General features: G+C 44.2%; 1 protein-coding gene across 2 annotated transcripts in view; it reads right to left on the bottom strand.

Moving 5' to 3' along the window:
* Positions 1 to 22,605, bottom strand: part of LOC149310446 (follicle-stimulating hormone receptor-like) — a 149,951-nt gene extending 127,346 nt beyond the window's left edge. For both annotated transcript variants that reach the window (XM_089528963.1, XM_089528964.1), the window contains exon 1: positions 22,429 to 22,605. In XM_089528963.1, the coding sequence (XP_089385089.1) occupies positions 22,429 to 22,592 (164 nt within the window). In that variant the 5' untranslated portion in view covers positions 22,593 to 22,605. The remainder of the gene's footprint in view (positions 1 to 22,428) is intronic.
* Positions 22,606 to 27,859: the final 5,254 nt, after the last annotated feature.

Raw genomic sequence — 27,859 nt, 5'->3', positions numbered from 1 at the left:
GCAGGCAGTTGGAGCTAGCCGACCTCTCTCCCCTCAAGATGGTGGCTGAAGGGAGGGCTTGTCTTCTTTCAGGCAGGCAGTTGGAGCTTGCCTGCCTCTCTCCCCTCAAGATGGTGGCTGAAGGGAGGGCTTTTCTTCTTGCAGGCAGGCATTTGGAGCTTGCCTGCCTCTCTCCCCCCAAGATGGTGGCTGAAGGGAGGGCTTGTCTTCTTTCAGGCAGGCAGTTGGAGCTAGCCTACCTCTATCCCCCCAAGATGGTGGCTGAAGGGAGGGCTTGTCTTCTTTCAGGCAGGCAGTTGGAGCTAGCCTACCTCTCTCCCCCCAAGATGGTGGCTGAAGGGAGGGCTTTTCTTCTTTCAGGCAGGCAGTTGGAGCTAGCCTACCTCTCTCCCCTCAAGATGGTGGCTGAAGGGAGGGCTTGTCTTCTTCCAGGCAGGCAGTTGGAGCTAGCCTACCTCTCTCCCCCCAAGATAGTGGCTGAAGGGAGGGCTTTTCTTCTTTCAGGCAGGCAGTTGGAGCTAGCCTACCTCTCTCCCCTCAAGATGGTGGCTGAAGGGAGGGCTTGTCTTCTTCCAGGCAGGCAGTTGGAGCTTGCCTGCCTCTCTCCCCCCAAGATGGTGGCTGAAGGGAGGGCTTTTCTTCTTCAGGCAGGCAGTTGGAGCTAGCCTACCTCTCTCCCCTCAAGATGGTGGCTGAAGGGAGGGCTTGTCTTCTTTCAGGCAGGCAGTTGGAGCTTGCCTGCCTCTTTCCCCTCAAGATGGTGGCTGAAGGGAGGGCTTTTCTTCTTCAGGCAGGCAGTTGGAGCTAGCCTACCTCTCTCCCCTCAAGATAGTGGCTGAAGGGAGGGCTTGTCTTCTTTCAGGCAGGCAGTTGGAGCTTGCCTGCCTCTTTCCCCTCAAGATGGTGGCTGAAGGGAGGGCTTTTCTTCTTCAGGCAGGCAGTTGGAGCTAGCCGACCTCTCTCCCCTCAAGATGGTGGCTGAAGGGAGGGCTTGTCTTCTTTCAGGCAGGCAGTTGGAGCTTGCCTGCCTCTCTCCCCTCAAGATGGTGGCTGAAGGGAGGGCTTTTCTTCTTCCAGGCAGGCAGTTGGAGCTTGCCTGCCTCTCTCCCCCCAAGATGGTGGCTGAAGGGAGGGCTTGTCTTCTTTCAGGCAGGCAGTTGGAGCTTGCCTGCCTCTCTCCCCCCAAGATGGTGGCTGAAGGGAGGGCTTGTCTTCTTTCAGGCAGGCAGTTGGAGCTAGCCTGCCCCTCTCCCCCCAAGATGGTGGCTGAAGGGAGGGCTTGTCTTCTTCCAGGCAGGCAGTTGGAGCTAGCCTACCTCTCTCCCCTCAAGATGGTGGCTGAAGGGAGGGCTTGTCTTCTTTCAGGCAGGCAGTTGGAGCTTGCCTGCCTCTCTCCCCTCAAGATGGTGGCTGAAGGGAGGGCTTTTCTTCTTCAGGCAGGCAGTTGGAGCTTGCCTGCCTCTCTCCCCTCAAGATGGTGGCTGAAGGGAGGGCTTTTCTTCTTTCAGGCAGGCAGTTGGAGCTAGCCTACCTCTCTCCCCTCAAGATGGTGGCTGAAGGGAGGGCTTGTCTTCTTCCAGGCAGGCAGTTGGAGCTTGCCTGCCTCTCTCCCCCCAAGAGGGTGGCTGAAGGGAGGGCTTTTCTTCTTCAGGCAGGCAGTTGGAGCTAGCCTACCTCTCTCCCCTCAAGATGGTGGCTGAAGGGAGGGCTTGTCTTCTTTCAGGCAGGCAGTTGGAGCTTGCCTGCCTCTCTCCCCTCAAGATGGTGGCTGAAGGGAGGGCTTTTCTTCTTCAGGCAGGCAGTTGGAGCTAGCCTACCTCTCTCCCCTCAAGATGGTGGCTGAAGGGAGGGCTTGTCTTCTTTCAGGCAGGCAGTTGGAGCTTGCCTGCCTCTCTCCCCTCAAGATGGTGGCTGAAGGGAGGGCTTTTCTTCTTGCAGGCAGGCATTTGGAGCTTGCCTGCCTCTCTCCCCCCAAGATGGTGGCTGAAGGGAGGGCTTGTCTTCTTTCAGGCAGGCAGTTGGAGCTAGCCTACCTCTATCCCCCCAAGATGGTGGCTGAAGGGAGGGCTTGTCTTCTTTCGGGCAGGCAGTTGGAGCTAGCCTACCTCTCTCCCCCCAAGATGGTGGCTGAAGGGAGGGCTTGTCTTCTTTCAGGCAGGCAGTTGGAGCTAGCCTGCCTCTCTCCCCCCAAGATGGTGGCTGAAGGGAGGGCTTGTCTTCTTCCAGGCAGGCAGTTGGAGCTAGCCTACCTCTCTCCCCTCAAGATGGTGGCTGAAGGGAGGGCTTGTCTTCTTTCAGGCAGGCAGTTGGAGCTAGCCTACCTCTCTCCCCTCAAGATGGTGGCTGAAGGGAGGGCTTGTCTTCTTCCAGGCAGGCAGTTGGAGCTAGCCTACCTCTCTCCCCTCAAGATGGTGGCTGAAGGGAGGGCTTGTCTTCTTTCAGGCAGGCAGTTGGAGCTAGCCTACCTCTCTCCCCTCAAGATGGTGGCTGAAGGGAGGGCTTGTCTTCTTCCAGGCAGGCAGTTGGAGCTTGCCTGCCTCTCTCCCCCCAAGATGGTGGCTGAAGGGAGGGCTTTTCTTCTTCAGGCAGGCAGTTGGAGCTAGCCTACCTCTCTCCCCTCAAGATGGTGGCTGAAGGGAGGGCTTGTCTTCTTTCAGGCAGGCAGTTGGAGCTTGCCTGCCTCTTTCCCCTCAAGATGGTGGCTGAAGGGAGGGCTTTTCTTCTTCAGGCAGGCAGTTGGAGCTAGCCTACCTCTCTCCCCTCAAGATGGTGGCTGAAGGGAGGGCTTGTCTTCTTTCAGGCAGGCAGTTGGAGCTTGCCTGCCTCTTTCCCCTCAAGATGGTGGTTGAAGGGAGGGCTTTTCTTCTTCAGGCAGGCAGTTGGAGCTAGCCGACCTCTCTCCCCTCAAGATGGTGGCTGAAGGGAGGGCTTGTCTTCTTTCAGGCAGGCAGTTGGAGCTTGCCTGCCTCTCTCCCCTCAAGATGGTGGCTGAAGGGAGGGCTTTTCTTCTTGCAGGCAGGCATTTGGAGCTTGCCTGCCTCTCTCCCCCCAAGATGGTGGCTGAAGGGAGGGCTTGTCTTCTTTCAGGCAGGCAGTTGGAGCTAGCCTACCTCTATCCCCCCAAGATGGTGGCTGAAGGGAGGGCTTGTCTTCTTTCAGGCAGGCAGTTGGAGCTAGCCTACCTCTCTCCCCCCAAGATGGTGGCTGAAGGGAGGGCTTGTCTTCTTTCAGGCAGGCAGTTGGAGCTAGCCTGCCTCTCTCCCCCCAAGATGGTGGCTGAAGGGAGGGCTTGTCTTCTTCCAGGCAGGCAGTTGGAGCTAGCCTACCTCTCTCCCCTCAAGATGGTGGCTGAAGGGAGGGCTTGTCTTCTTTCAGGCAGGCAGTTGGAGCTAGCCTACCTCTCTCCCCTCAAGATGGTGGCTGAAGGGAGGGCTTGTCTTCTTCCAGGCAGGCAGTTGGAGCTAGCCTACCTCTCTCCCCTCAAGATGGTGGCTGAAGGGAGGGCTTGTCTTCTTTCAGGCAGGCAGTTGGAGCTAGCCTACCTCTCTCCCCTCAAGATGGTGGCTGAAGGGAGGGCTTGTCTTCTTCCAGGCAGGCAGTTGGAGCTTGCCTGCCTCTCTCCCCCCAAGATGGTGGCTGAAGGGAGGGCTTTTCTTCTTTCAGGCAGGCAGTTGGAGCGAGCCTACCTCTCTCCCCTCAAGATGGTGGCTGAAGGGAAGGCTTGTCTTCTTTCAGGCAGGCAGTTGGAGCTTGCCTGCCTCTCTCCCCCCAAGATGGTGGCTGAAGGGAGGGCTTTTCTTCTTACAGGCAGGCAGTTGGAGCTTGCCTGCCTCTCTCCCCCCAAGATGGTGGCTGAAGGGAGGGCTTTTCTTCTTCAGGCAGGCAGTTAGAGCTAGCCTGCCTCTCTCCCCCCAAGATGGTGGCTGAAGGGAGGGCTTTTCTTCTTACAGGCAGGCAGTTGGAGCTAGCCTGCCTCTCTCCCCTCAAGATGGTGGCTGAAGGGAGGGCTTTTCTTCTTACTGGCAGGCAGTTGGAGCTTGCCTGCCTCTCTCCCCCCAAGATGGTGGCTGAAGGGAGGGCTTTTCTTCTTACTGGCAGGCAGTTGGAGCTTGCCTGCCTCTCTCCCCCCAAGATGGTGGCTGAAGGGAGGGCTTGTCTTCTTTCAGGCAGGCAGTTGGAGCTAGCCTACCTCTCTCCCCCCAAGATGGTGGCTGAAGGGAGGGCTTGTCTTCTTTCAGGCAGGCAGTTGGAGCTAGCCTGCCTCTCTCCCCCCAAGATGGTGGCTGAAGGGAGGGCTTGTCTTCTTCCAGGCAGGCAGTTGGAGCTAGCCTACCGCTCTCCCCTCAAGATGGTGGCTGAAGGGAGGGCTTGTCTTCTTCCAGGCAGGCAGTTGGAGCTTGCCTGCCTCTCTCCCCCCAAGATGGTGGCTGAAGGGAGGGCTTTTCTTCTTCCAGGCAGGCAGTTGGAGCTAGCCTACCTCTCTCCCCTCATGATGGTGGCTGAAGGGAGGGCTTGTCTTCTTTCAGGCAGGCAGTTGGAGCTTGCCTGCCTCTCTCCCCTCAAGATGGTGGCTGAAGGGAGGGCTTTTCTTCTTCAGGCAGGCAGTTAGAGCTAGCCTGCCTCTCTCCCCCCAAGATGGTGGCTGAAGGGAGGGCTTTTCTTCTTACAGGCAGGCAGTTGGAGCTTGCCTGCCTCTCTCCCCCCAAGATGGTGGCTGAAGGGAGGGCTTTTCTTCTTCAGGCAGGCAGTTAGAGCTAGCCTGCCTCTCTCCCCCCAAGATGGTGGCTGAAGGGAGGGCTTTTCTTCTTACAGGCAGGCAGTTGGAGCTTGCCTGCCTCTCTCCCCCCAAGATGGTGGCTGAAGGGAGGGCTTTTCTTCTTCCAGGCAGGCAGTTGGAGCTTGCCTGCCTCTCTCCCCTCAAGATGGTGGCTGAAGGGAGGGCTTGTCTTCTTTCAGGCAGGCAGTTGGAGCTAGCCTGCCTCTCTCCCCCCAAGATGGTGGCTGAAGGGAGGGCTTTTCTTCTCACAGGCAGACAGTTGGAGCTTGCCTGCCTCTCTCCCCCCAAGATGGTGGCTGAAGGGAGGGCTTTTCTTCTTACAGGCAGACAGTTGGAGCTTGCCTGCCTCTCTCCCCCCAAGATGGTGGCTGAAGGGAGGGCACTGCTTTAAGGCACTCCTTTGGCACTGCTTCATGTGGATGCAGCGCTAGAGGAGCGCTGTGATGCCGCATGCCATGTGGAGCGGCGTGCGGCATCATACCGCCATGGGTGGAGTCAGGGTGTGTTTTATATGGACGCCACACCCCGACTCCGCCCGCAGGCCGGCCTTAACGGCTGGTCTGCACAGCCCCTAAGAGTCCTTCCTTGGTTGCATCTACACTGCAGAATTAAAGCAGTTTGACACTACTTTAATTGTCTATCCTATAGAATCCTGAGATTTGTAGTTTGTTGTGGCACCAGAGCTCTCTGACAGAGGCTAAATATCTTGCAAAACTACACATCCCAGATTTCCATAGCATTGAGCCATAACAGTTAAAGTAGTGTCAAGCTGCATTAATTCTGCAGTGCAGATGCAGCCCTTGTCTCAGCAGCCAGGAATATGTCCCAAACCTGGCTGAAGGAAAAAGTCTCTGTCTGCTGGCAGAATGACAGTAGGGAGAAGTTCAGTCTAAACTCCCTTGCCAGGGAATTGCAATTCCACCAGTATAAGTCATGGGGTGGAACACATTTTCCTTATTTATAACTTTGACATTGGTCGCCTGTGGTATTGACTCAGGGGTCACACACACATGTACACAACTGTGTAACGATGCATAAAGAGGTAGGGATCCCAGATGTTAGGGCCTTGTCCCTCTTCTCTCATATAGAGAACAAGAGGGGTGAGAGCACTGTATTAAAAAGTGTGTACAGTGTGCCTGTGTCATATGTGGACACCTCTTATGTGGCTTCCAGCATATGCTGGAAGCTGTGCTGGAAGAAGCAATGGTGCATGCGCATGCTGTGCGCCATCGCGCACTGCCATGGGCATGAGCCCCATTCACTTGAATGGGGCTTGAGCATCCGTGTTTTTTCCCTTACGCGGAGGGGTCCAGAACAGAGTTTGTTAAACTTGGTGTTTTTTATGTGAGTGCCTTACTTTTTCCAACTCTGGTTCATGCTTAATGTATCATGCTTTGTGACATGACCAGAGACTGTCCCCATCACATTGCAATTGGTTGTCCTTAGATCTCAACTCCAGCTCTGAGATGAGACCTGGGATAGTCCTGATCTGGCAATTCGAACAAGCATACACATCTGTATTCTAGGAATTTTGTATTCTTTCTTCCAAGGAGTGGAGTACTTTCTGTTAAAAAGTCACAGCTACAAACACCCTGATAAAGATCACTTTATCAGTGACCACGTTATCAGTGATCAGCTGGAAGTATCTCACAAATGAAAACTGGGACCCATGTAGCCAAACATCGTCAGAGTGTGGTCAAGATGGCAAAAGTTATTCATGAGGAGGAACACACAAGAACACACTGGAAGATGCTGCAGCAGTTTGCTTTTGTCTGAGTCTACTGGGAATGCCTCCTCTCTTGCTTCCCCAAGTTACCGTATATACTCATCTACAAATCAAAAAATGTAAGGCCAACATGGGCTCCAAAATCCTAGGCAGACATATATATATGGGTCAAGATGGTAATACTTCTCCATATGCCTTGGAAAAGCTGTGGAGAAGGGAGGGAGGAGAGAGAGAGGAGAGAAATTGGAGGTCTGTGTCCCCATTTGTCCAAGCCATTAGCCTGGGGGAAAGTTGTGGGGAAAGGAGAGAAATTGGAAGTCTGTGCCTCCTTTTTTTTGCAAGCCATCAGCCTTGGGGAAAGTTGTGGGGAAGGAAGGGAAATTGGAGGTTTGTGTCCACATTTTGCATGCCCAGACTGTGACCCCTCCATTTAGATCCTTTGTTACATGCCCCTGAGTTTTGTCCTCAACTTGTCCACAGGCCATATCAAAATCCATGATTTTGCTCCCCCCAAACCTGCCCTCCATCCTATGGAGTTTGTTGGGGGTCACCAGAGCTCTCTGAGGAGGCTAAAGATCTTACAAAAGTACAAATCCCAGAATTTCATTGCATCAAGGCTTGTATTAAAGTGGTGTCAAACTGCATTTATTCTGCAATGTAGATGCAGCCTCAGTAAGGTGAAGACAAAGGGGGAAATGGGATGATGAGAGAGAAAGTGAGGCATTTGAAAAGTAACTGAAAAAATGAGGCAACAAACAATTTTTCAGGATTATCCTTGCCAAATCGGGACAATTGAAGGGTATGTAAGAGCATCAACAGTAGCAACAGGGAAAGCACAATCTATAGGTAAGTGTGGCAATTATTTGTGGTGAGTGGGATAGGCTTGAAGTAGTGCATAAATATGTGTGGAGGTGGCGAGACATAACTGGGTGCTGTACCTAAGCCCCAGGGGAAGACACAGGTTGTGTACTCTTGCTCTGGAAATAAATTTGTGTGCAGCTTCTCTCTGCAAGAGACCTAGGGAATGAGTAGGAAATTCAGCACAGAAGCGTCTCCTTTTTAGAAGTTTCAAATTAGTATGCCAGTGTAGCCCCCAAGGATTATAACTGATCTAACATTTATCTGTAATTGAAATGCAGAAATGTAAAAGGAGGAGGGGAAGGGAAAAAAAAAAGACTTGCCTTAGCTGTCTTTAAATTTACTGACTAACATTTCTGTGAAATATTCTTGTTTTCACCTGCCTGGTGGAAGAAAGACATATGGAGATGGAAAAGGGAAAAATGAAAGGTATCAGATGCTTTAGGTGAAGGGCAGGAGGGGTAGAAAATCAAATCTACATAGAAATATCCCACTGGTTATATAAGGCAGTTATAAGATCATAGTATTGGAAAGGACATTAAAGGCTATCTTGTCCAGCACTCTTTCATCCCTGTGAGATACACATTCAACATCTGTGTAAAACTTCCAGTGAAGGAGAGTCTACCACCTCCTGAGGTAATCTATAACATTGTAAAAAAAATGTTATCATCAGGGAGTTCTTCCTAAAATGTAGCCAAAATCTCATTTCCTGTAATTTGAATTCATTGAGTTTGGTCTTATGTGAAGCAGTAGAAAAACAAGATCACTCCATCTGTCACATGTCAGCCCTTCAGATTTTCCACATGATAACTATCATATTACTTCTATCATATTACCCCCTCGGAACAAATCTTGCCAATAAAACCCTGTGGTAGGGTTGCCATAAGTTGAAAATGATTTGAAGGCACATGGTGACAACAAAACATACCCAACTCTTCCAGATCCAAATCCATTAACCATTCATTGTAGTGTATTGTCTTCAGACCCTTCACCATCTTGATCACCCTTCTCTGGACATGTTCCAGCATGTCAATATCATTCTTGAAATCTGATGTCCAGAAAACACAATGTTCTAGTGCCTTAATCAATTGGACATGATATTCCCTTGATCTGGACATTATATTCCTGTTGATGAAACCTAGAATTACATTGGCCTGTTACAGACTGCCATAATAAAGCTGCTTCGGGTCTCTTTGGAGGTATGCTATTTAAATGACGCATGGGTCCTAAGAGTCTGGAGATCGCGCCAAAGCCACACTCCATTCCTAAGCACTGGAGTGGAGCTTTGGTGCAGCTTCTGGATTCTTAGGATGCATGCATCATTTAAATAGCATACCTCCAAAGAGACCCGAAGCAGCTTTATTTTGGCAGTCTGTAACAGGCCATTGATTTTTTTTGCCACCACATTGCATGGCTGACTCAAGTTGATCTTGTGTTCTGACATCCCCTAAATCTTTTCATATATCAAGCCATGTGCCACCCATTCTTTACATGTGCTTCTTTATTTTTCTTGCCTAAAATGAACTGACAGGCCAGAAATTGCACCAAAGTGGCGCTCCAGTCCTTAGGACAGTTCAGAGAAGTGTTCACAGGCATTGCATAATTGTCACTTGCTATTTGATGCTCTTTTGTTGCCTGTTTTATTGAATCATTTCCTGTATTGCTATGTATTTTATATGTATTATCCTACTAGAGAGGCTGGCTAGCTCCAACAGGCCTCCCTGGAAGAAGATTAACCATCCATTAAGAAGCCAAGCCCTCCCTCCAGTCCATCTTCCCTGATCCAGGCCTCAGAGGTAGAGAAGAACTGCTGGCCCTCATCCCCTTCCTCACCACCTTCTCCTTTTGTGTCGTGTCTTTTTAGATTGTAAGCCTGAGGGCAGGGAACCGTCCAATTAAAAAGATTGTATGTACAGCGCTGTGTAAATTTACAGCGCTTTATAAATAAAGGTTAATAATAATAATAATAATGGACTGGAGTGTGGCTTTGGTGTAGATTCCGTCCTCTTAGGACGCATGCATAATTTAAACAGCATACCTCCAAAGTGACTCAAAGCAGCTTTATTTTTGCCTGTTTGTTCAGACCCTCACTTCATTTTAGGCAAGAAAAATAAGAAGCACACGTAAAGAATAGGTGACCTGAAGCAACTTGATGTATGACATGAAGCAGCTTTATTTTGGCCTGTCTGTTTGTGCCCTAAGTGAACCAAACGTTATCCATTGATTCCCCCCTGCCTCCAAAAGTAAGATAAAGTAATATACAGTTGGCCATCTATATCCATGGATTCTGCATCCATGGATTCAGCCATCCATGCTTTCAAAATATTTAAGCTCCCCCGTCACACAGCAAACCATGATTTTGCCGTTTTATATAACGGGTGCCTATTTACTAGGCCATTGTATATATTGGGACTTGAGCCTCCACAGATTTTGGTATTCAGAGTGGGTGCAGGAACCAAACGTCAGCAGATACCAAGGGCCCACTGTAAAAGCAACAGGCAACTTAGTATGTAATGCAACAAGTTGCTTATTAAAAAATGAGCAATGAGTAAAAGCCACCAAACACAATTCAAAATACCATATACATTGCAAAAGTTGCACATCGCCATGCTCAAAATGTGAACTTCTTAGAAGCATGTCATTCACTGAAAAAACAGTTTTTGAATCCACAGTCTAATATTTTATGTATGTACAAACAAACAAAAACAAGCTTCATTTATATACCGCTTCATACCGCCTAAGCAGTGTCTAAGCAGTTTACAACTGTAAGCTAATTTGCCCCCAACAATCTGGGTACTCATTTTAGCGACCTTGGAAGGATGCAAGCCTGAGTCAAGCTTGAGCCTTTTCTCTGGTCTTGAACTCGCAACCTTGTGGTTTTGAGTGAGTGGCTGCAGTACAAATAACCTGAAGGCATCAGATCTTGTCTGATTTTGGAAGCTAGGCAGGGTTAGGCCTGGTTATTACTTGGAAGGGAGTTGTGTGCCTTCAAGTTATTTCCAATTTATGATGACCTTAAGGCAAACCTATTACACAGTTTTCCTGGCAAGATTTGTCCAGAGAGGGTTTGCCTTTGACTTTCTTTGTGCGTAGGAGAGTGTGACCTACTCAAAGTCTTGCAGTGGGTTTCCATGGCTGAGTGGGGATTCAAATCCTGTGTAATAGTCCACCACTGAAACCACTACTCCACACTGGCTCTGTACTTGGAAAGGAGACTGCCAAGGAATATCATATCCTGTAGGCTATGTTCAGAGGAAAGCAATGGCAAACCACCTCTGAGAACTCCTTGCGTAAGAAAACCCTATAAAATTAATGAGATTTCCATAAAATCAGCAGGTAATTTGAATGCACATACTTTTTAAAGAGGGGAAATAAATAAATAATGACATATTGTCCTTCACCCTTGAGATAAAAACAACACATTTGTTTTCATGGACATTTGTTGTTTGTGTTTAATAACTGTCCCCCCCCCCCCCCCCTATTTGTCTTGACTCTTGAGCATATGTTTCAAGGAGCTTCAGAAGTACACCAAGTCCTTATTTCCTAATCTGGTGGAGTCATGAACTCAAGAAACTCTGTGTATGGAATTTCTATTGTGCCTTAACTCTTCTGGAGTTAAATGGTGTTATTTGCAGGTCAGCCACTTGATGCATCCATACTGCATGGGTGGGAGGTTTGAGTTTCAGAACTGGTTGCCAATAGACTCACGAGTTCAGGACAAATAAAAGCAACAGATACTTAATGTCTAGAGTTGACTGCCACAAGATGTGGCAGTGTCTGCTGACACAGATGGCTTCCTTAGAGCTGAAAGCAAAAAGATGTTCAAAATGTTCTACCCTCTCTCAGGGTAGACAAATGGGGGATTTTTTTTGAAGGAGAGAAATTGTTCTGGGGCAATTAGTAGTAGCACTAGCACAATCCCCCCCCCCCCCCCCGGGATTGCTTTTTGCAAGTGGTAGTAAGAGCAATTATTTTGGCAACCAGACTACTGTTTTGAACCATCTAAAATAACCTGGAGAAAATTCTGCAAAATTTCCCCTGTCTAGGATGGGGTGGATGAGAAAAGGGGGAAAAATCTCAGAAATTCTCTCTGGAAAAAGTATTATGTGAATTTTTGGCTCAGCTGAGTGGATTTAGGTCAGACTGACAGCTTCACCTGTGGCTCCAAGGCTGCTTTTGTAGCCCACATGCCCTCATGATGGCCTCTGGATGAAAATAATAATAATAATAATAATAATAATAATAATAATAATAATAATAATAATAATAGGGTCCTTTCTGCTCATAGAGTCCTTCAAGAACAGCAGTTTTTGCACTGAGGAGGTCACAGAAAACTCCAAGCCATGCATTTGTTGACTTGGCCATTTTTTCTATGAATGTTTCTAACATTTTAGCAAGGCCTTGCTCAGTAAGGAAGTATGTGTTTGTGAATCAGACCAGGGCAGCATTTGATTAAACAAAACTTTGTTCTCCCTATCTTTTAATGTTTTGAAGAGGACAAGGCAGACATGACTGAACAAAACTGCTTGTAAAAATGTCTCAATGATAAATTTTGTTCTTTCAGGGCATAACTCACTTTAAAGGATGTGCTGTCAAGGAGACAGTGAATTTTTAAGAATTGTTTCTTGGAGGTAAATGGGGTAAGACAGTCAACACTGGAGGTCATCTATTGAGACTTTTTGTTTAGGCTTCTCAGCATCTCTGTCTAGACTCAATAGTTACCAGACTGGAGATGCTGACTATCTCCTGCAACCTTGATTTTTGGTGACGCTTATAAGAACATTTCAAATTATCAAGGACAAGGAATTTGTCTAATGACTGTCAATATCTTTTTCAAACTCCAGGACTCCAGAAGACCTGAGTCCTGAGTGCAGTCTGCCCATCTAAAAATCTGAACATATGACAGAGGGTCAACATTTGTTCCTGTCCCATCTGCCAATCAAAACCAAAAAATGGAATGGGATTGTAGGAAGCAGCCAAAATGGGTGTGTGATAAGGCTGCCAGATTTCAGAGTGGTGCCTGGAGTGCCTAGTTTTTGTGGATAGTTTCCAAGTGGCATGTGAGGGGTTTAAATTTTCCAGTTTTGATGGAGTCAGTTCCAGCCAAGAGACAAGGCTGCATGCAAATGTTTGCTCAGGCAGAGAGCTTCTAGCTGGCTGTGCAGCTGGCTGCACTTTGCAAAGGTTAATTGTTTTAAGTGTAGTGTTTCAATTTGCAAAGGCACTTAATTTCAAGTTTTGGCCCAGAAATCTTAGGGCCTGAAATGAATGGGTGAGCATCTTGCTTACTGGCTCAAGAAATACTCGCATAGTTTTGATTGGCCAACATAGGCTAAAGGTTTCTTGACACTAGGGCTAGATAACATACAACCTATGGGCAGCATCCAGTCCCACACCCAATTTTGTGTCCCCAAATCTTCCCGAAATCACCCTGCTGTTTCTTCATTTTGTTTAATAAAGAGAAAAATTTCACTCTTAGGAACCTCAAAGAATCTTGATTCTCCTTTAAACTCCTAACCTACACCTAGTTTTGACTCCCTCCCCTGCCCAGTGTTTCTAGGAAACCTGAACTGAGTTTCCACACATCTCTGGTTTTGGAAGGAAATGGGGTCCATTGGGAAAGAGGACCATCAAATAGGCCCTGTACACTCTCAAATTCCCTATATGGAGACCATTTCCATGAATCGTCCAGGAGATTCAGCCTAGACAAAAAAGAGGAACATTATTCACATGGTGTATAGTAAAACTATGAGATTTTCTTCTACAAAATGTAGCCATGTCCACCACCAAGGATGGCTGTAAGACAGGAATGGGGAAAGTGTGGACCATATATCCCTAAAAATGTCAAAAATGCCCAATTGTGCCCGCTCTTGGGGTCACTTTGCCAATTTAGGGGCCCTCTGGTCTTGGATGTTTCCCTCCCCTTCTTTAAAAAGATAGATAAACTCTTGGGGGATGGGGCTCTCAAAGGTATCATTCTGATTGAATATTGCCTCCCATATAAGAAGCCATATACATCTCAATACCGTTTGTTAATAAATATGAATAAAAGGGCACTGTTGTGCTCATGTCCTGATTGGCATCTGACTGGCCACTCTGGGAATGGAATGCTTGGCTATACAGCCTGTTGGTTGTCTTATGTCTTTCTTTTTTGTTTATGGAGAAAATTATCTATACCCCACATCCTGCATGTAATAAGAGGCTGTCAATAAATTATTTTAGTACTTGCAATACCTTTCCTCTTAAGAGTGCAGCATATGGTTGCTGGGGAAAATAAAGGACAGCCCTGTCCCTTTAATGGTTGGATGGAACAAAAACCAGTCATTATTTGTGTGATAACCAGCACCTGCTGAAATTTCTTCTTTTAAATAACCATTAAAGTGTTAGGAGCCCTGTGCTTTATCTAATGTGGTAACCTAGCTCATAGTGTCATATCTATGTTATAGTAATAGAATACCTTCTTCTGGTCCAAGTTCATTGTCAGTTTTGACAGTAACAGTAGAGATACTGAATCGATTGGCTTTACCTCCAGGAGCCCTGGTGGCGCTGTAGTTAAATGCCAGTCCTGTAGCCACAAGGTTGTGAGTATGATTCCAGGGCTCCAGGATGATTCACCCTTCCATCCTTTTCTAGGTTAGTAAAATGAGTACCCAGCTGGTTGGGGGCAATTGGCTCACAGATTGTAAACCACTTAGAGAGTGCTGATTTCATTATGAAGTGGTATAGAAACGTAAATGCTATTGCTAAAATGCTCCATGCTGACTCAACACTCAACAAATGATTCAGTGGAGCTACTCTTGCAGATACTAAGTGACCCTCCATTTTGTTTTAGTGACAGTGTGAGATTGGTTAGGCTGAGAGACAGCAACTGCTCCATGGCTGATACACGCTTTTGAGTACAGATTTTCTGAGAATTCTGTCTAGTATTCTGTCCCGCCTCGATCCAGTGGGAGAGGTGGGGAAAATATAAATAAAATTATTATTATTATTATTATTATTATTATTCTACACTGGTATGCATAATGCACATTCTCTCTCTTTCTCTCTCTTCTACATCCCACCCCATATATTTGGAGATAAAAAGATAAAGTGCTCATTTCTGTTACTAAGCTGAAGAGTCAGCATTGTCAGAGACTATTCTATGGTCATGTAGCCAGCATGATTGCACAGAAGGCTGTTTACCTTCCCACTGGAGTGGTACCTATTTATCTACTTGCATTTGCATGTTTTCAAACTGATAGGTTGGCAGAAGCTGGGACTAGTGATGGGAGCTCACTCCATCATGTGGCATCGGGGCCTCGAACTGCCAACCTGCCAATCTTGCAATCAACAAAGTCAGCGTCTTAACCATTTGACCACCACATCCCCATTGTAGATACATTAACATTATTTCTGTCAGGCATATCCAGTTTCCTACAAACATGTGATGTGCTCACAGATAACAAAGTCTCTTTAACTTTCAGTGTAATTCACAAAACTAATTTTATTCCATGAACAGCTTATATACATGAGATTGGTGTGTACTATTCAATAAACACGGATGTGGTGGCTTAGTGGGTAAGACACCAATTCTGACAATTGGAAGTTTGGAAGGTTGGTAGTTCGAGGCCCTAGCATTACATGATGGGGTGAGTTCCTATTCCTAGTCCCAGTTTCTGCCAAACTAGCAGTTTGAAAGCATGCAAATACAAATAGATAAACAGGTACCACTTTGGTGAGAAGGTAACAGCATTCAGTGCAGTAATGCTGGCCACATGACCCACAGAGTAGTCCTCAGACAACACTCTTGGGACATCGAAGGCTTTCATGGCCGGCATCCATGTTTTTTTGTGGGTTTTTCGGGCTCTGTGGCCATGTTCTAGAAGATTTTCTTCCTGACGTTTCACTAGCATTTGTGGCTGGCATCTTCAGAGAATGCTTTCCTGGAAAAAGTATGTATATATATAATGTGTGAGCCTGGGAATGCAGGATTGATTTGCATGTGTATTGTTCTGTGCTGATGGCAGGCCTCAGGCTGGGGCTTAGTAACACTCTTAGGCTTAGTAACAGAGATGAGCACCACCACCTGCAGTCAGTTATGACTAGACATTCATGTCAAGGGACTACCTTTATCTTTACTATTCAATAAACAGCACATATTTAATTCTTCAGCTGAAATCCATCAAGGTTTTTCTAAAAGGTATAGGATCCAGATAGCAGTTGTGGGGGATGGCAAAATGAGAGCATTGTCCCCTGTAGAAAGGATGCCCCCCCAACAAAATTTTCCTTCAGTTCTCAAATTTCTAGCATTGCAGTAACTTAAAATGCTTTCACTTGAACCTTCAGAAATACAGTGTAGGGATACAAAGAAAATGGGTAGGCAGTATCAATATAATATATACTCATCAAATGTAAGAGTTGTAGGTGTGAATGATTTTCAGCATCTCACTGTCTGCAATGCTAGAAATTTGAAGAATGAAGAAAACATTGATGGGGTTATAATTCTTATGAAGGGCACATGTCTTCATTCCCACCTCCCCACTTCATATCTACAACCCTGGATGGGATTACACTCATCCCTGATAACTCCAACAGATTTAATTGGCATTAAAAATGTTAACAGGTAATCATAGGAAACCATTTCTTCCCTTCATCTTTTACAGAGCACTGGATTTTTATTGCATTGTAACAGCACTCATGGAACAAATCCTTCAATGGGTGATCTTGTTCAAAGATATGATTACAGAAAGAACAAGACAGCATCAAGAATGATCACAATCACTAAAATAATTTCCATGAATTGTAAAAGTCTATTTCCTCCTTTCAGGCTCATTCTATGGTTGTTTAAAACCTAATCCCCCTTTTCATAGTCAGTCTTTGGTCAAAGTCAGCGCACTGAGCCAGCTCATTTATTTATGCTGTTTGTTTCACACACATTCTCACTCCCATCATGACTATCAATCCAATGTAGAAGGTAATGCTTGATTCTTGAAACCTTATTTAATAACAAAAGTGATGTACGAGGAGTGGGAGAGCTTTCTGCTTGAGGTTTACAGTGCTTTCTCTAATTCTGTGGATGGGTAACTGTAGCTATATCTGCACTGCAGAAATAATGCAGTTTGACTGTCATGGCTCCATGCTATGGAATCATAGGATTTGTAGTTTGTTATGGCATCAGAGCTGTCTGACACAGAGGGCTGAATAGCTAACAAGACTAGGAAGCCCTGAATTCCATAGCATAGCACCCAGTTTGTTGGGGGGGGGGGATTGGTTTACAGATTGTAAACTGCTTAAAGAGTGCTAAGTTCACTATTAAGTGGTATATAAATATGAATGCTATTGCTATTGTGCCATACAGTACGTACAAAGTGGTGTCAAACTGCATTGTTTCTGTAGTGCAGATGCAGCCTATGACAGATCCAGAAGCCATATTTTTTGCCTCTGGAACCCTCCAAAGGCCAGAAAGACTTCCAAAAATGTCCCCAAAGAAAAACTAAAACCCAGAAATGGCCAGAAGACCACTTCTTGGTTTGAAAAATTGGTATTTTTTTTAAGGTTAAGCAATGCATCCCTGCAATCTATTGAAAAAGTGAATTGTCACTACTTGAGGCTCCAGGAAGGGCAAGTCACCCACTTTTGGGGCCAGAAAAAGAGTACTTTAGGGAGTTTGAGGGACCAAGGGAGACTTAAGAGCAGTAAAGGTGGCTTTGAGGCTTCATTTGCTCACCCCTGCTCTATCCTTGATATGGACAGTACTGTCTTACACGTTTGGGATTTCAATGGGATTTACTTAAAATAAGTGTACCCAGGACCACAGTCATAGGGTTGTAGCCAGTGGTGTCCAAGCACCAGCTGACTGTATGCATTCCCTTCTTCTCAGCAATCTTCCATGCACCACCCAGAGATGCTACAGGGTGATTTGATAGAGGGAAATCCTGTTGCAACAGTAGACATTCATTCATATGTGTGTAGATGTAGGTCATAAGTAGTCTAGCCTAGCCTTTCTTGATGTGGTGCTTTTTAGTTGTGTTGCTTGTTACCTCCCATAATCTTCTTTCAACACAGAGAATGGGGATGGTCAGAGATATCATGCAGTATATTTGGAGGGTGCTAAATGATGGCAATAGTGGTGATTATTACCATTATTGTTACTATTATTTCATTTATATCCCACCTTTTTTCCAGAGCTGGGTCTCAAGGCAACTTACATATACTCCGGTTGCCCCATTTGATTAATCCTCTGCCACCCCACTTTTTCAGCTGCTTTTTAAATGTCCCAGTTTTCCTCTGCTCCTCCCACTTTTCCTCTTAGTCCTCAGCTTACTTTTAATTGCCGCAAATAAAGTTTAAAATGCAATGTGGTTTGTATTCAGTTAACTCAACATGGGGGAGAAGAGAGGGGAGGAGAGGACAGGAGAGGAAGGGTGAAATCTTGCCTCTCCCAGGAGGTTCTGACAAAAGCCAACTGCTCTAGCCACTCATAGGCGGGATACAAACCGCCGCTTTGCGGCTTTCCCCTGCCGGCACAATTTGATCCGCGAGGGAGCCGTAGCAGCCAAACCGCGCGGCTCCTGCGCGGAGCAAAAAAGAAGCTCCATTTCGGAGCTTCTTTTTGCGGCGCCTCTATGACGTCGCGAGGCGCTGCTGGTGCATTCGCGACGTCATAGGCGCCGCGACACGTCTGGACGCTATGCATCCAGTACGTAAAGATGGCGGCGCCCATGTGGAAGGGGCGCCGCCATCTTGTACGTATTATATACGTACTAGGGTTAGGGGGGTGCGGAAGCACCGCCCCTTCCTAACCCTAGTACGTATACAATATGTACTATATGGCGGTTTGTATCCCGCCATAGTCTGTTTTTCCTCATAAATAATTTTTATTCTCTTGACCATACCCATCTATTGCTTGGACACATGTGTCCTGGTTTTAATTTGAGAAATCTTGGTGGGTACGAGCTTACACAAATAAAAAAAAAGATATATAAAAACATTAAAAAAAAGTTCTGCTTAAAATTCTACCAAGTTATCCACAGCATTAAAGCCATTTAAGCAAATCCTTTTAAAAAAAATCAAACAAACCAAAAGCTTTGATATGTGGAATATTGAGCCAATCCATTCCCAAAGAAAAATATAATTCTATCCTAATTATGGGTGGAATAATTATGTTAGATTTAAGTTAATATATAATTTAATTCAGGGCCTAAGTACCCAAAAGACAGCAGATCCCATCTGATCTTGCAAGCTAGCAAGGGTCAGCCCTGGTTAGTACTTGGATAGGAGATGTCAACAAATATCAGGTGCTATAGGGTATATAGAGAAAAGAACTCCGAGGAAGTGTGTTCCACTGTCGAACAGCCCTTACTGTCAGGAAATTCTTCCTAATGTTCAGGTGGAATCTCTTTTCCTGCAGTTTGCATCCATTGCTCCGGGTCTTAGTCTCTGGAGCAGCACAAAACAAGCTTGCTCCCTCCTCAATATGACATCCTTTCAAATATTTAAACAGGGCTATCATATCACCTCTTAACCTTCTCTTCTCCAGGCTAAACATCCCCAGCTCCCTGAGTCGTTCCTCATAGAGCAAGGTTTCCAGACCTTTCACCATTTTAGTCGTCCTCCTCTGGACACGCTCCAGTTTCTCAATGTCCTTTTTGAATTGTGGTGCCCAGAACTGGACACAATATTCCAGGTGGAGCCTGACCAGAGCAGAATACAGTGGCACTATTACTTCTCTTGTTCTAGACACTATACTTTTATTGATGCAGCCTAAAATCGCATTGGCCTTTTTAGATGCCGCATCGCACTGTTGACTCATGTTCAACTTATGGTCTACTTGGACTCCTAGATCCCTTTCACATGTACTTTCATGCTTAATTCATGACAGCCAGAACATTGTGGGGGTTTTAGTGCTGGAAAAGGACTCTGGGAGACCAGGGGTGAAATCCTTGCTCAGCCAAGGAAACCCACTGGGTGATCTTGAGCAAGCCCCACTTTCTCAGCCTCAGAAGAAAGTAATGGCAAATCTCCTATGGATAAATCTTACAAAGAAAACGCATTGATAGGCTTGCCACAGGTTGGAGATGACTCGAAAGCACATAACAACAAATACTTACTTTATAGGTGCTATGTACTTGCTAGAGGAGGGGATGTAACTAAGGTTTAATTCTTTGCCAATTTCCCTTTTGAAGGAAGCAACAAGTAATTTTTAACAATTTTCCTGTAAGAAAGTCTTTTAAAAACTGCAGCTTTCAATGATTGTGTTCAGTTTGAGATTTATTCTGTACTCCCCCAAAAAATCATATATGGCTGTTTTGTGCAGAAAACTTTTTCTGTGAAGAAATAGGCTACATACAATATTTAGAAAATAATTTGGAAAAAAAATGCTGCTTTCTATGAAAAACAACCATAATGCAAATTTAGGGTAAATCCATCTCAAACTGTGAAGATTCTTGTTAGTGTAGGAATTTTCTTCCCACTCTCTTTCAGCACCCAATAAAGCCATTTTTCAACCTCTTCCTCCCCAATGTTTCTAAATTAAATACGTTATCCAGGTATTGTGAGTATTGTGAGTATATCAAAACTTTTCAGAGTGCTGCCAGCCACTCAGAAGGCATTGGCTGCATCACACTGCAGAAATAATCTGGTTATGGCTCAATGATATGGAATTCTAGGAACTGTCATTTTGTGAAACACTTCACCTTCCCTGTCAGAGAGTTCTGGTGCCACAACAAACTACAATTCCCAGAATTCCATAGCATTCAGCCATGGCAGTAAAAGTGGTATGAAACTGGATTATTTCTGCAATGCAGATGCAGATATTGTGCTGGCAATTATAAATACTTTGCAAGTGTTCTTTGCTGAATATTATGGCGCACATGCTCTCTGCCTATTAGGGGGTTGATTAATAACCATTTTCTATCTCTCCTTGCTCCCATCTGCCTTTCTTCCAGTTCTGGATTGTTGAATGATTAGTTTCACAGAGGACCAGATAAGAGAAATGGATGAGAAGACCTAATGCTCCTTTTTAAAAATGGATGAAAGAGAAAAGAGCAGCCACTACAGTTTAGCTTAAAATGAGATCTGAAGCAGACTTTGGGGTTCCTGCTTAGGTGAACCATCTAAGGAATTTCAGAGCAAGGACTACAGAGTTTGTGTAAGTATTAACCACATTTTATATGTTATAAATGGTGAAGTCAATTTCTTTATCAGGCAGACTATGACAGGGCAAAAGAAGTTTTATGAATGCTCTAGGGAAATGTGCCAAGAAAGTTTCATATTCCTAGATTTTGGCTGCTGTAACACTGCAGAATTAATGCAGTTTGACACTGCTTTAACGGCCATGGCTCCATCCTATGGAATCCTAGGATTTGTAGTTTGTTGTGGCACCAGATCTCTCTTGCAGAGAAGGCTAGATATCTCACAAAAGCATAATTCCTAGAATTTCATAGCATTGATTCATGGCGGCTCAAACTACATTAATTCTGCAGTGCAGATCTAGCCAAAGAGAATGGGGAGGGGACCCAAAATCTATGTAAGTTTACAGTTAGTAACAGTGATATATAAAGTATATGAAAAATGTGTGAATACAAACAGAATGTGCAAGAAAACACTGCAGTGTAAAGCGCTTCTTTCAAAACTCCAACCTACCAGCCAGCCATGCCCTCTCGTGGAATACTCCATTCCATTCATTCCATTCCATCCCTCCTTCTCCCTTTATTTCCTTCTCCTTGTCTTTTTATTTGATCATCCAAAAGTCAGACAGGCAGTGTGTGGCCACTTGAGTGTGCTCAGTCCCCACTGGGCTTTTTGCTTCTCCACTTTATAATTCCTTTTTCTAGCATTTTGTCAAACCTGTGGGTTCCCTCAAGACTTAGGATATCTTTCTCTTGCGTTGTGTATGGATAGTACTGTTCAGGCTACATGTGGATCCATACTCAATGAATAAAATTTCTATTGACTAAAAGTCCAATTATATATTTTCATACATCCTAATTATAAGTCCATAAAGAAAGAAGTAGGTAAAAATATAGACATTTTTAAGAAAGAAAAATAGCAGCCTACTTGTGGTGTAATTAGTTTTTTCATTACTATTTGTATGACAGTCTTCTGCTCTAAAATACCTTTTAAAGTTGATGGTGTCTGTCATTACTTTTTGCACCTTCCCATTACAGGGGCCATAATAACTGCTCCGTATCCTGACTCAACCTCTCTGAGAGGTAGACTGAACATTTGTTGTAGTTTTTGGTTAAAAGTGACGAAACTCCATAATTTTTTTCCCTGTGATGACCCCCGCAGATTTAAGCCCTGGTGGTAAATCTTTGTGTTAGAGAACTGGAGCAACATCTGATAAAGAACATTGGCTGTGTCAGTCTGTAGGAAAATAAATAGGAACGTTAAGAAACTGTCTTGCAGTTGAAGAATCCAGCACAGGGAGCTGTCTCTATTTATTCTCATTAGTTGTTCTAGTACTGTTCACTCCATAAGGACCATTTGCTCTTTTGTTTGGACTTTATCTAAGATTCCTTTTGGAAACATCACCAAGTTCACAAAGTACTTTTTTATTATCAGAAAGCAAACCACTCACTCCTCACTAAGAGAAATGGGGAAAAACGTTTCTCCGTGTAGAATTTGGTAACTAGCTACTGCTATCCTAATGAAAATGCCAGGCTCTGAAAACAACAAAGTGAATGTTCTTTATCAGATGGAATATGGGGGGGAACCCCCCCCCCCACAATTAAACTGGCTACACTTTAGCACAAAAACTCTGCTTAGTTTCAGCTGCATCGAAGCAACAGCATTTTGAGAGGCAGTGTTGGGCACATTCATCTAAATTACTTGGGGAACACTTGCTGCCACCAAGAGAAAAAACTTTGGCAGAACTAATCTTGGCTGGGCGATTGCAAAATGCTTTTGGGGAAGGGAAGAACAGGTCAAGGGTTGCTGTGGTTCTGGAGGAGTTGAGCATCCCTCTTAGAAGGCCTTCATCATTGGCCAGATGTTTTACACAAGGAGCTCCTTCCCCCTGTAAACAAGAGCAAAGCCTGCGATGTCATTTGGCACTGTTTCTTTGCTTTTCCCCTTCCTTACTCACAGTTCTGTGGAATTCCTGGGGATGTCCTGTGGCACAGAGGTCACCTTGTTCTCCTGGCAGATAAAGGCCATCCTCTCTGTGCATTGGCAGAGGGGATGTTGGCACCCTGAGCGAGTCCCCGAGGGAAGCAGCAACAGCATCAGGGTGAGGTAAAGCAGAGCCATCCTTGCCTTTACATTGCCCTCTCCTCAGTCCACTGAAATGACAGGCTCCTCCTTGCTTCACACTCACGTTCTCTCACTTCTCTGAAACCACGCCTCAAAGGCCTGTGGAGAGTCACATGGCATTCAAGGGATGGCTTCTCTGTCTCAGTGCTTCTCAGACTGTCTGATATGGGGGATCAGCATTGTTTTTCCCCAGTGTGCCAGGAACGAGTTGTATATTTATGTCCTTTGGGTACAAAGAATCCTTTCTTTCCCCAAAGGTTGCCAAGGATCAATAACCAATGGCTCAGGAACTAACACCAGTTCTCTTGGAGCTAGTTCAGGGACAACCAGCTCCATATGGCCTACACTCTGTCAGGGTCTCCCAGAGAAGATGGAAACAAAAGTGGGGGGGGGGGGGGGGGAGAGATGAGGACATTGCCCCTCCAAATAAAAAAATCTAACTCTTCCAGTGAAATTTCCTTATAGTCCCCAAATTTCTAGCATTGCAGACACTGGGACATTGCAAATTATGTACACCTAGAACTCTTACTTGTGTGGTGTTTGCATTTTCTCTGTAACATTGTCTGCCCTTTTCTTTGGATGCGTAAACTGTTTTTCTAATTGCTCAAGTCATTTTTGCAACTTTTGCAACTTTTGCAAATTATTGCAATGCTGGAAATTTGAAGAGTGAAGGGAACTTTCACTGGGGAAGGAGCATTCTTCTTTGGGGAGAATGTCCTCATTTTGCCCCTCCCCTCAGTAGCTACACTCCTCCGGTGGAGGGATGATGCATTTGTTAATAAACACATTCTTGTGTAGTTTTTTTTTTAAAAAATATGATGCTGTGAAAAGTTCTTAAACATGTTTAGAGCTTTACTTTCTTGGGTTTGTTTTGCAGACAGACTTGCTGAAGATGTCCAGTGCTGTTAAGAGAATATAGCACTCTGGCTATGTTCAAAATTGTGTATGCCATTCTCACTTGGATTTTTGCTTCCTTCCAGTATGTTTTGCTCTCTGAGTGTAGTTGGACCACAGCTCCTATGATCCATAGCCAGAATAATGAATACTTGGGGATAATGGGAGGTGTACTTTGGGAGCATCTCGAGAGCCAGAGGTTCCTCATGCCTGCTTTAAGGGATCAAGTGTCTGTGGGTTCACAGAAGATAGAGGAGACTCTACTGTTGAATCTATAAGTGATTTGCAGCACAGTTTCTGATTCACATTTCTTTACAAGTAGCAACAAGATGACTTATTCTAATCAAATTAGACTGCTGAAATGAAGAAAGCCTGAAGGAATTACAGGGCTGGATTTTCATGGGAAAAGACTGTTATAACAGTTCAGCCCTGGTAGTGAAAACAAAATCTGAGGCTCAATATGTGATTATTGGACATGCTGATCTTTAAAATCTAAATGCATGAATTTTGCAACTGGTTCTGGTTGGATCTTGAAATACTAATAAAAACAATAACAAACACATAATATAGATCTATATAACTTGGAGTCTTCCCACTCTAGAAGAGAGAATGCAGAAGCATTTCTAAGGGGGTGTGGACTGCACTGGGTGGCACTTCAGAGGTGTCTGCTTTCCACTGTGGTGCGTGCTGCTGCACTTCTCCATGAATAGTTGGAACTCACAGAAAAGGAAGGTCCTGGAAAGGATCTGGTCCACTTGCCTGGAGGTGGCAAGGAGGCCAGATGGGATGTTGTCAGCATATCACTGTGAACTCCTTGAGGCTTATCCCACTACCAAATGGTGTCTGGACCCCTTTGGGATTTGTGAAAAAGGCAGGTAGACTGGAAAAAAACCAGGACATGGACAGACCCTCCAACTGCCCCAGTCCACCAGCCATTAGTATCAAGTAAACCAGAGCCTTTCTCTTCCATAGCAGCCTGATCTTCTCCTGAGGCACCATTAGCCTGGCAGCTCTGAGCCTGGAGGAGATACCAACCCTAGTGATAGAATCAAGCCAGAGAAAAGGGCTGTGGAGCTTATAGAGATGATGTTTTTAACAGGTTGAGGAGAAAAAAAGAAGATTGTGTCTAGTGAAACTGGTGGCCTGCATGCCAGTGGGGCTGATCACATCTTGAAAATAAACTCAGCACCTTGAATAGCACTTTGAAAGTTCACACTAAGCCCCAGAACAGGTTCAATCCCTGCTGTCATGGAACCCATCAGCTGCTGCAGGAGCCTTTTGGGAAATATTTTGGCCAGTGTGTACTGTTTTTAGTTTGAACATATGAACCTGCCTGCCTGACTTTGAAGATCTTTGCACGAAGACTTTCTCTCACCTTCATAGTCATGTTTGGTGAGAACATCAGTCACAACCTTCTCTGTGGCTGCTCTCAAATTCTGGAGCTCCCTTCTATGAGAGGTTCAGTTGGCCCCCTCTCTGTTGTCTTTCCACCCAAAGACCTATTTATTTAGACAGGCCTTCAATTTTTATAAAAACTCATTACAGCAAATGGACCTTTTAGTGGAATGTGTCCTGTCTGTATTTTATTGTTTTAAATGTTTTTTACTTGTGTTTTTTAAAACAGAGTTGTGATTGAATTGTCTTTTAAATTTTGTATTCAGACTTTTTAGATTTAGTTTGTCTGACATGTTTGGAATCTGCCTTGAATCTTGAGCAATGAGAAAGGTGGAATATCAATAAATAAATAAACAGGGAAAGTGTTTGGTCATATGATAAAATGCTCCTTTAGATAAACAACACGTCCATAGATTAAAACTTGTTGTTATTGTTGTTGTATTTATTTACTTCTCACCTTTTCCCCAGTTTGGAATTCAAGTTTACAACAGTTCAAACAAACTAGTTAAAAGTTCACAGCATATAAATGTTAAAAAAATAACTAAACCATCATAAAATTTGAAACCAGTTAAAACAAACTGAAACCAACACAACAAAGAAAGATCCAGCACATTATAAAAGGCCTGTTTCCCCTGAAACATTCATTCTCAAAGGTGTTCCAGAATAAAAAGGTTTTTACCTGTTTGTATTCATCTGAATGAGAAAGCTGGGGCTGAACTCTTCTCCTTGTCATCTTGATTTCATTTTGCATGGAATGTGTACTTGTTGTTTGGAGGCACATTCAAGTACGTGATACCATCACCTCATGTATGCCTTTATTTAGTTACTTCACTGCATTTTTATCCCAACTTTCAAAAAAGCAAAAAATAAAAAGTATTTGAGGCAGCTGTGGATATTCCTAAAACCAAAGTGAATAACAAAGCCATTAAGATCATCCTTCAAAACAAATTTAGCTCTAAAACCATTGAAACCAATAATCAATAGATATCAGAAAAGTTTAAAAGGCCAGTTGCCTTTGCACCATTCTACAGTGAGAACAGATAGCAATGTGGAAGGGAGCACATTTCACAATCTGTAATTGTGACAAATCTTTTGTTGCTCATTGAGCACTTCCAAATCAGATATGTTGAAAGGTCCCCATAAATAACCTTTGTGGGACTGCTGCTTGCCATTCATTTCAGAGCTTGCCAAGCCATTCAACAATGTGTATAAACAAACAACTACACAGCCGACTGCCAGGCTCTTTCCCTCTGACCTGAAAGTAGTCTAATTGCCCCTAGACAAAGAAGGATCACTCCAGGTGAATGTGCTTTTGGTGTTGCTTAGAGGCTAAGAATGGCTTTGTAGTTGAGACTTGATCTGGAACAAAGTATGAAAGAAATCTCTGGATGAGACAAGAGAATGGGGTAACTCCAAAGAATTATGATGCAATGGAAATGATCAGACATTAAAACAATACATGTTGAGTTTCCCTTATCCAAAATGCTTGGGAACAGAAATGTTTGGGATTTCCGGTTTTTAGAGGATTTCAGAATGCCTGTCTTTGTATATATGTACATAATGAAATATCTTGGAGATGGGACCCATGTCTAAACACAAAATTCATTTATGTTTTATAGATAACATATAGCTTGAAGGGAATGGTATACAATATATATTTTTTAAATGTATTATTTAAAAATTTTGCACACTGAACCATCAGAAACCAAAGGTGCCACACAATCTTAGTCACTCAGGAAAAAAGCTTTCTTTTTTTTTTTTAAATATTTCAGTTCTCAGAAATCTGGATAAGGGATTCTCAACCTGTATGTAATAATTCACCAAGACTGTAATGGAGTTGCTAGGCCATGGTTCTTAGAAGGTTATTTTATCTTGATAATCATTTTCTCCCTGTGTTTTTTTAGCCCAAGAAGGGGTTGGCTGAGATCTTGTGGGGTGTTTTTGTTTGTTTGTTTGCTAAATCATGTTAAGATAGATCATATTTATCTTCAGTGTTGCTCAAAAATACAAAATGACATATCCAAACATATGTACAATTGAACACACACAGTCTCTCATTAGTGCTGCTAATTTGTGGTGGCAAATGGCTTCCATGGATGGATTAAATAAATGGCTCCCATGAGTCCAAAATGCCCAGTCATTGAGAAGGCTACTTACTATGATTCTATGTATACAGCAGACCCATTGTACTTTGATTCATATTAGTGGAGACAGGGAGATTTTCTGGATCCTGCTCATGACAAGGGTTGCAATTCTTCACTGAGTTTCTTCTTGAAGGAACAACAATTTTAGCAATTTTCTTCACACTGCAAAAACTATGCAGTTTTTGAAGCCTATTTTCAATATGGGGCTTATGTTGCATGAAATCCACAGAAAACAACATGTGAGAAGAAACAAAAATATTATTTTCAACACAATAAATTCTGTTTTCTGCACAGAAACTGCTGTTTTCTATGCAAATCACCCATATGTAAATTTTATGGAGAGCAAGTCCCCAATCACAGCATTTTCTGTGCAGGAGATAAAGTGCTATTTTCTGCACAAAACAACCATGTGTGAATTTTGTGTGGAATAACTCCTGCCTTGCAAAGATTCTTGTAGGTCCAGGATTGTTCTCATCAGCGTTTCTTAACACTCAAAAACCCCATGTTTCTAAACATTCAAAAAAATAATTTCAGTTATTCTCTCCGTGTCTGACCATGACTGTTCCAGCGTGCAAAGGGATGTTGTAGCACCTTTGAAACTAACAGTATGAAAGAAGTTGCAGCATAAGATTTGATAGACTTGGTCTACTTCTTCAGATGCATGGAGTAAACTGGGGTCCAGGGAGGACCTTGATTAAGTAAACTGTACGAATAGTCATAGAAATGCAAAACTTGTGGCCATGGTGATGAGGTGATAAGTTCAGCTTTAACTATATTTGGAAGACCAAAGATTGGGAACAACTATTCCAGACATGACTATGGCGGGATACA

Source organism: Sceloporus occidentalis, unplaced genomic scaffold (assembly GCF_023333645.1).
Source record: "Sceloporus occidentalis isolate IW3139 unplaced genomic scaffold, rSceOcc1.0.p SCAF_6, whole genome shotgun sequence".
NCBI lineage: Eukaryota > Metazoa > Chordata > Lepidosauria > Squamata > Phrynosomatidae > Sceloporus > Sceloporus occidentalis.
This window is presented reverse-complemented; position numbering and strand designations above follow the sequence as displayed.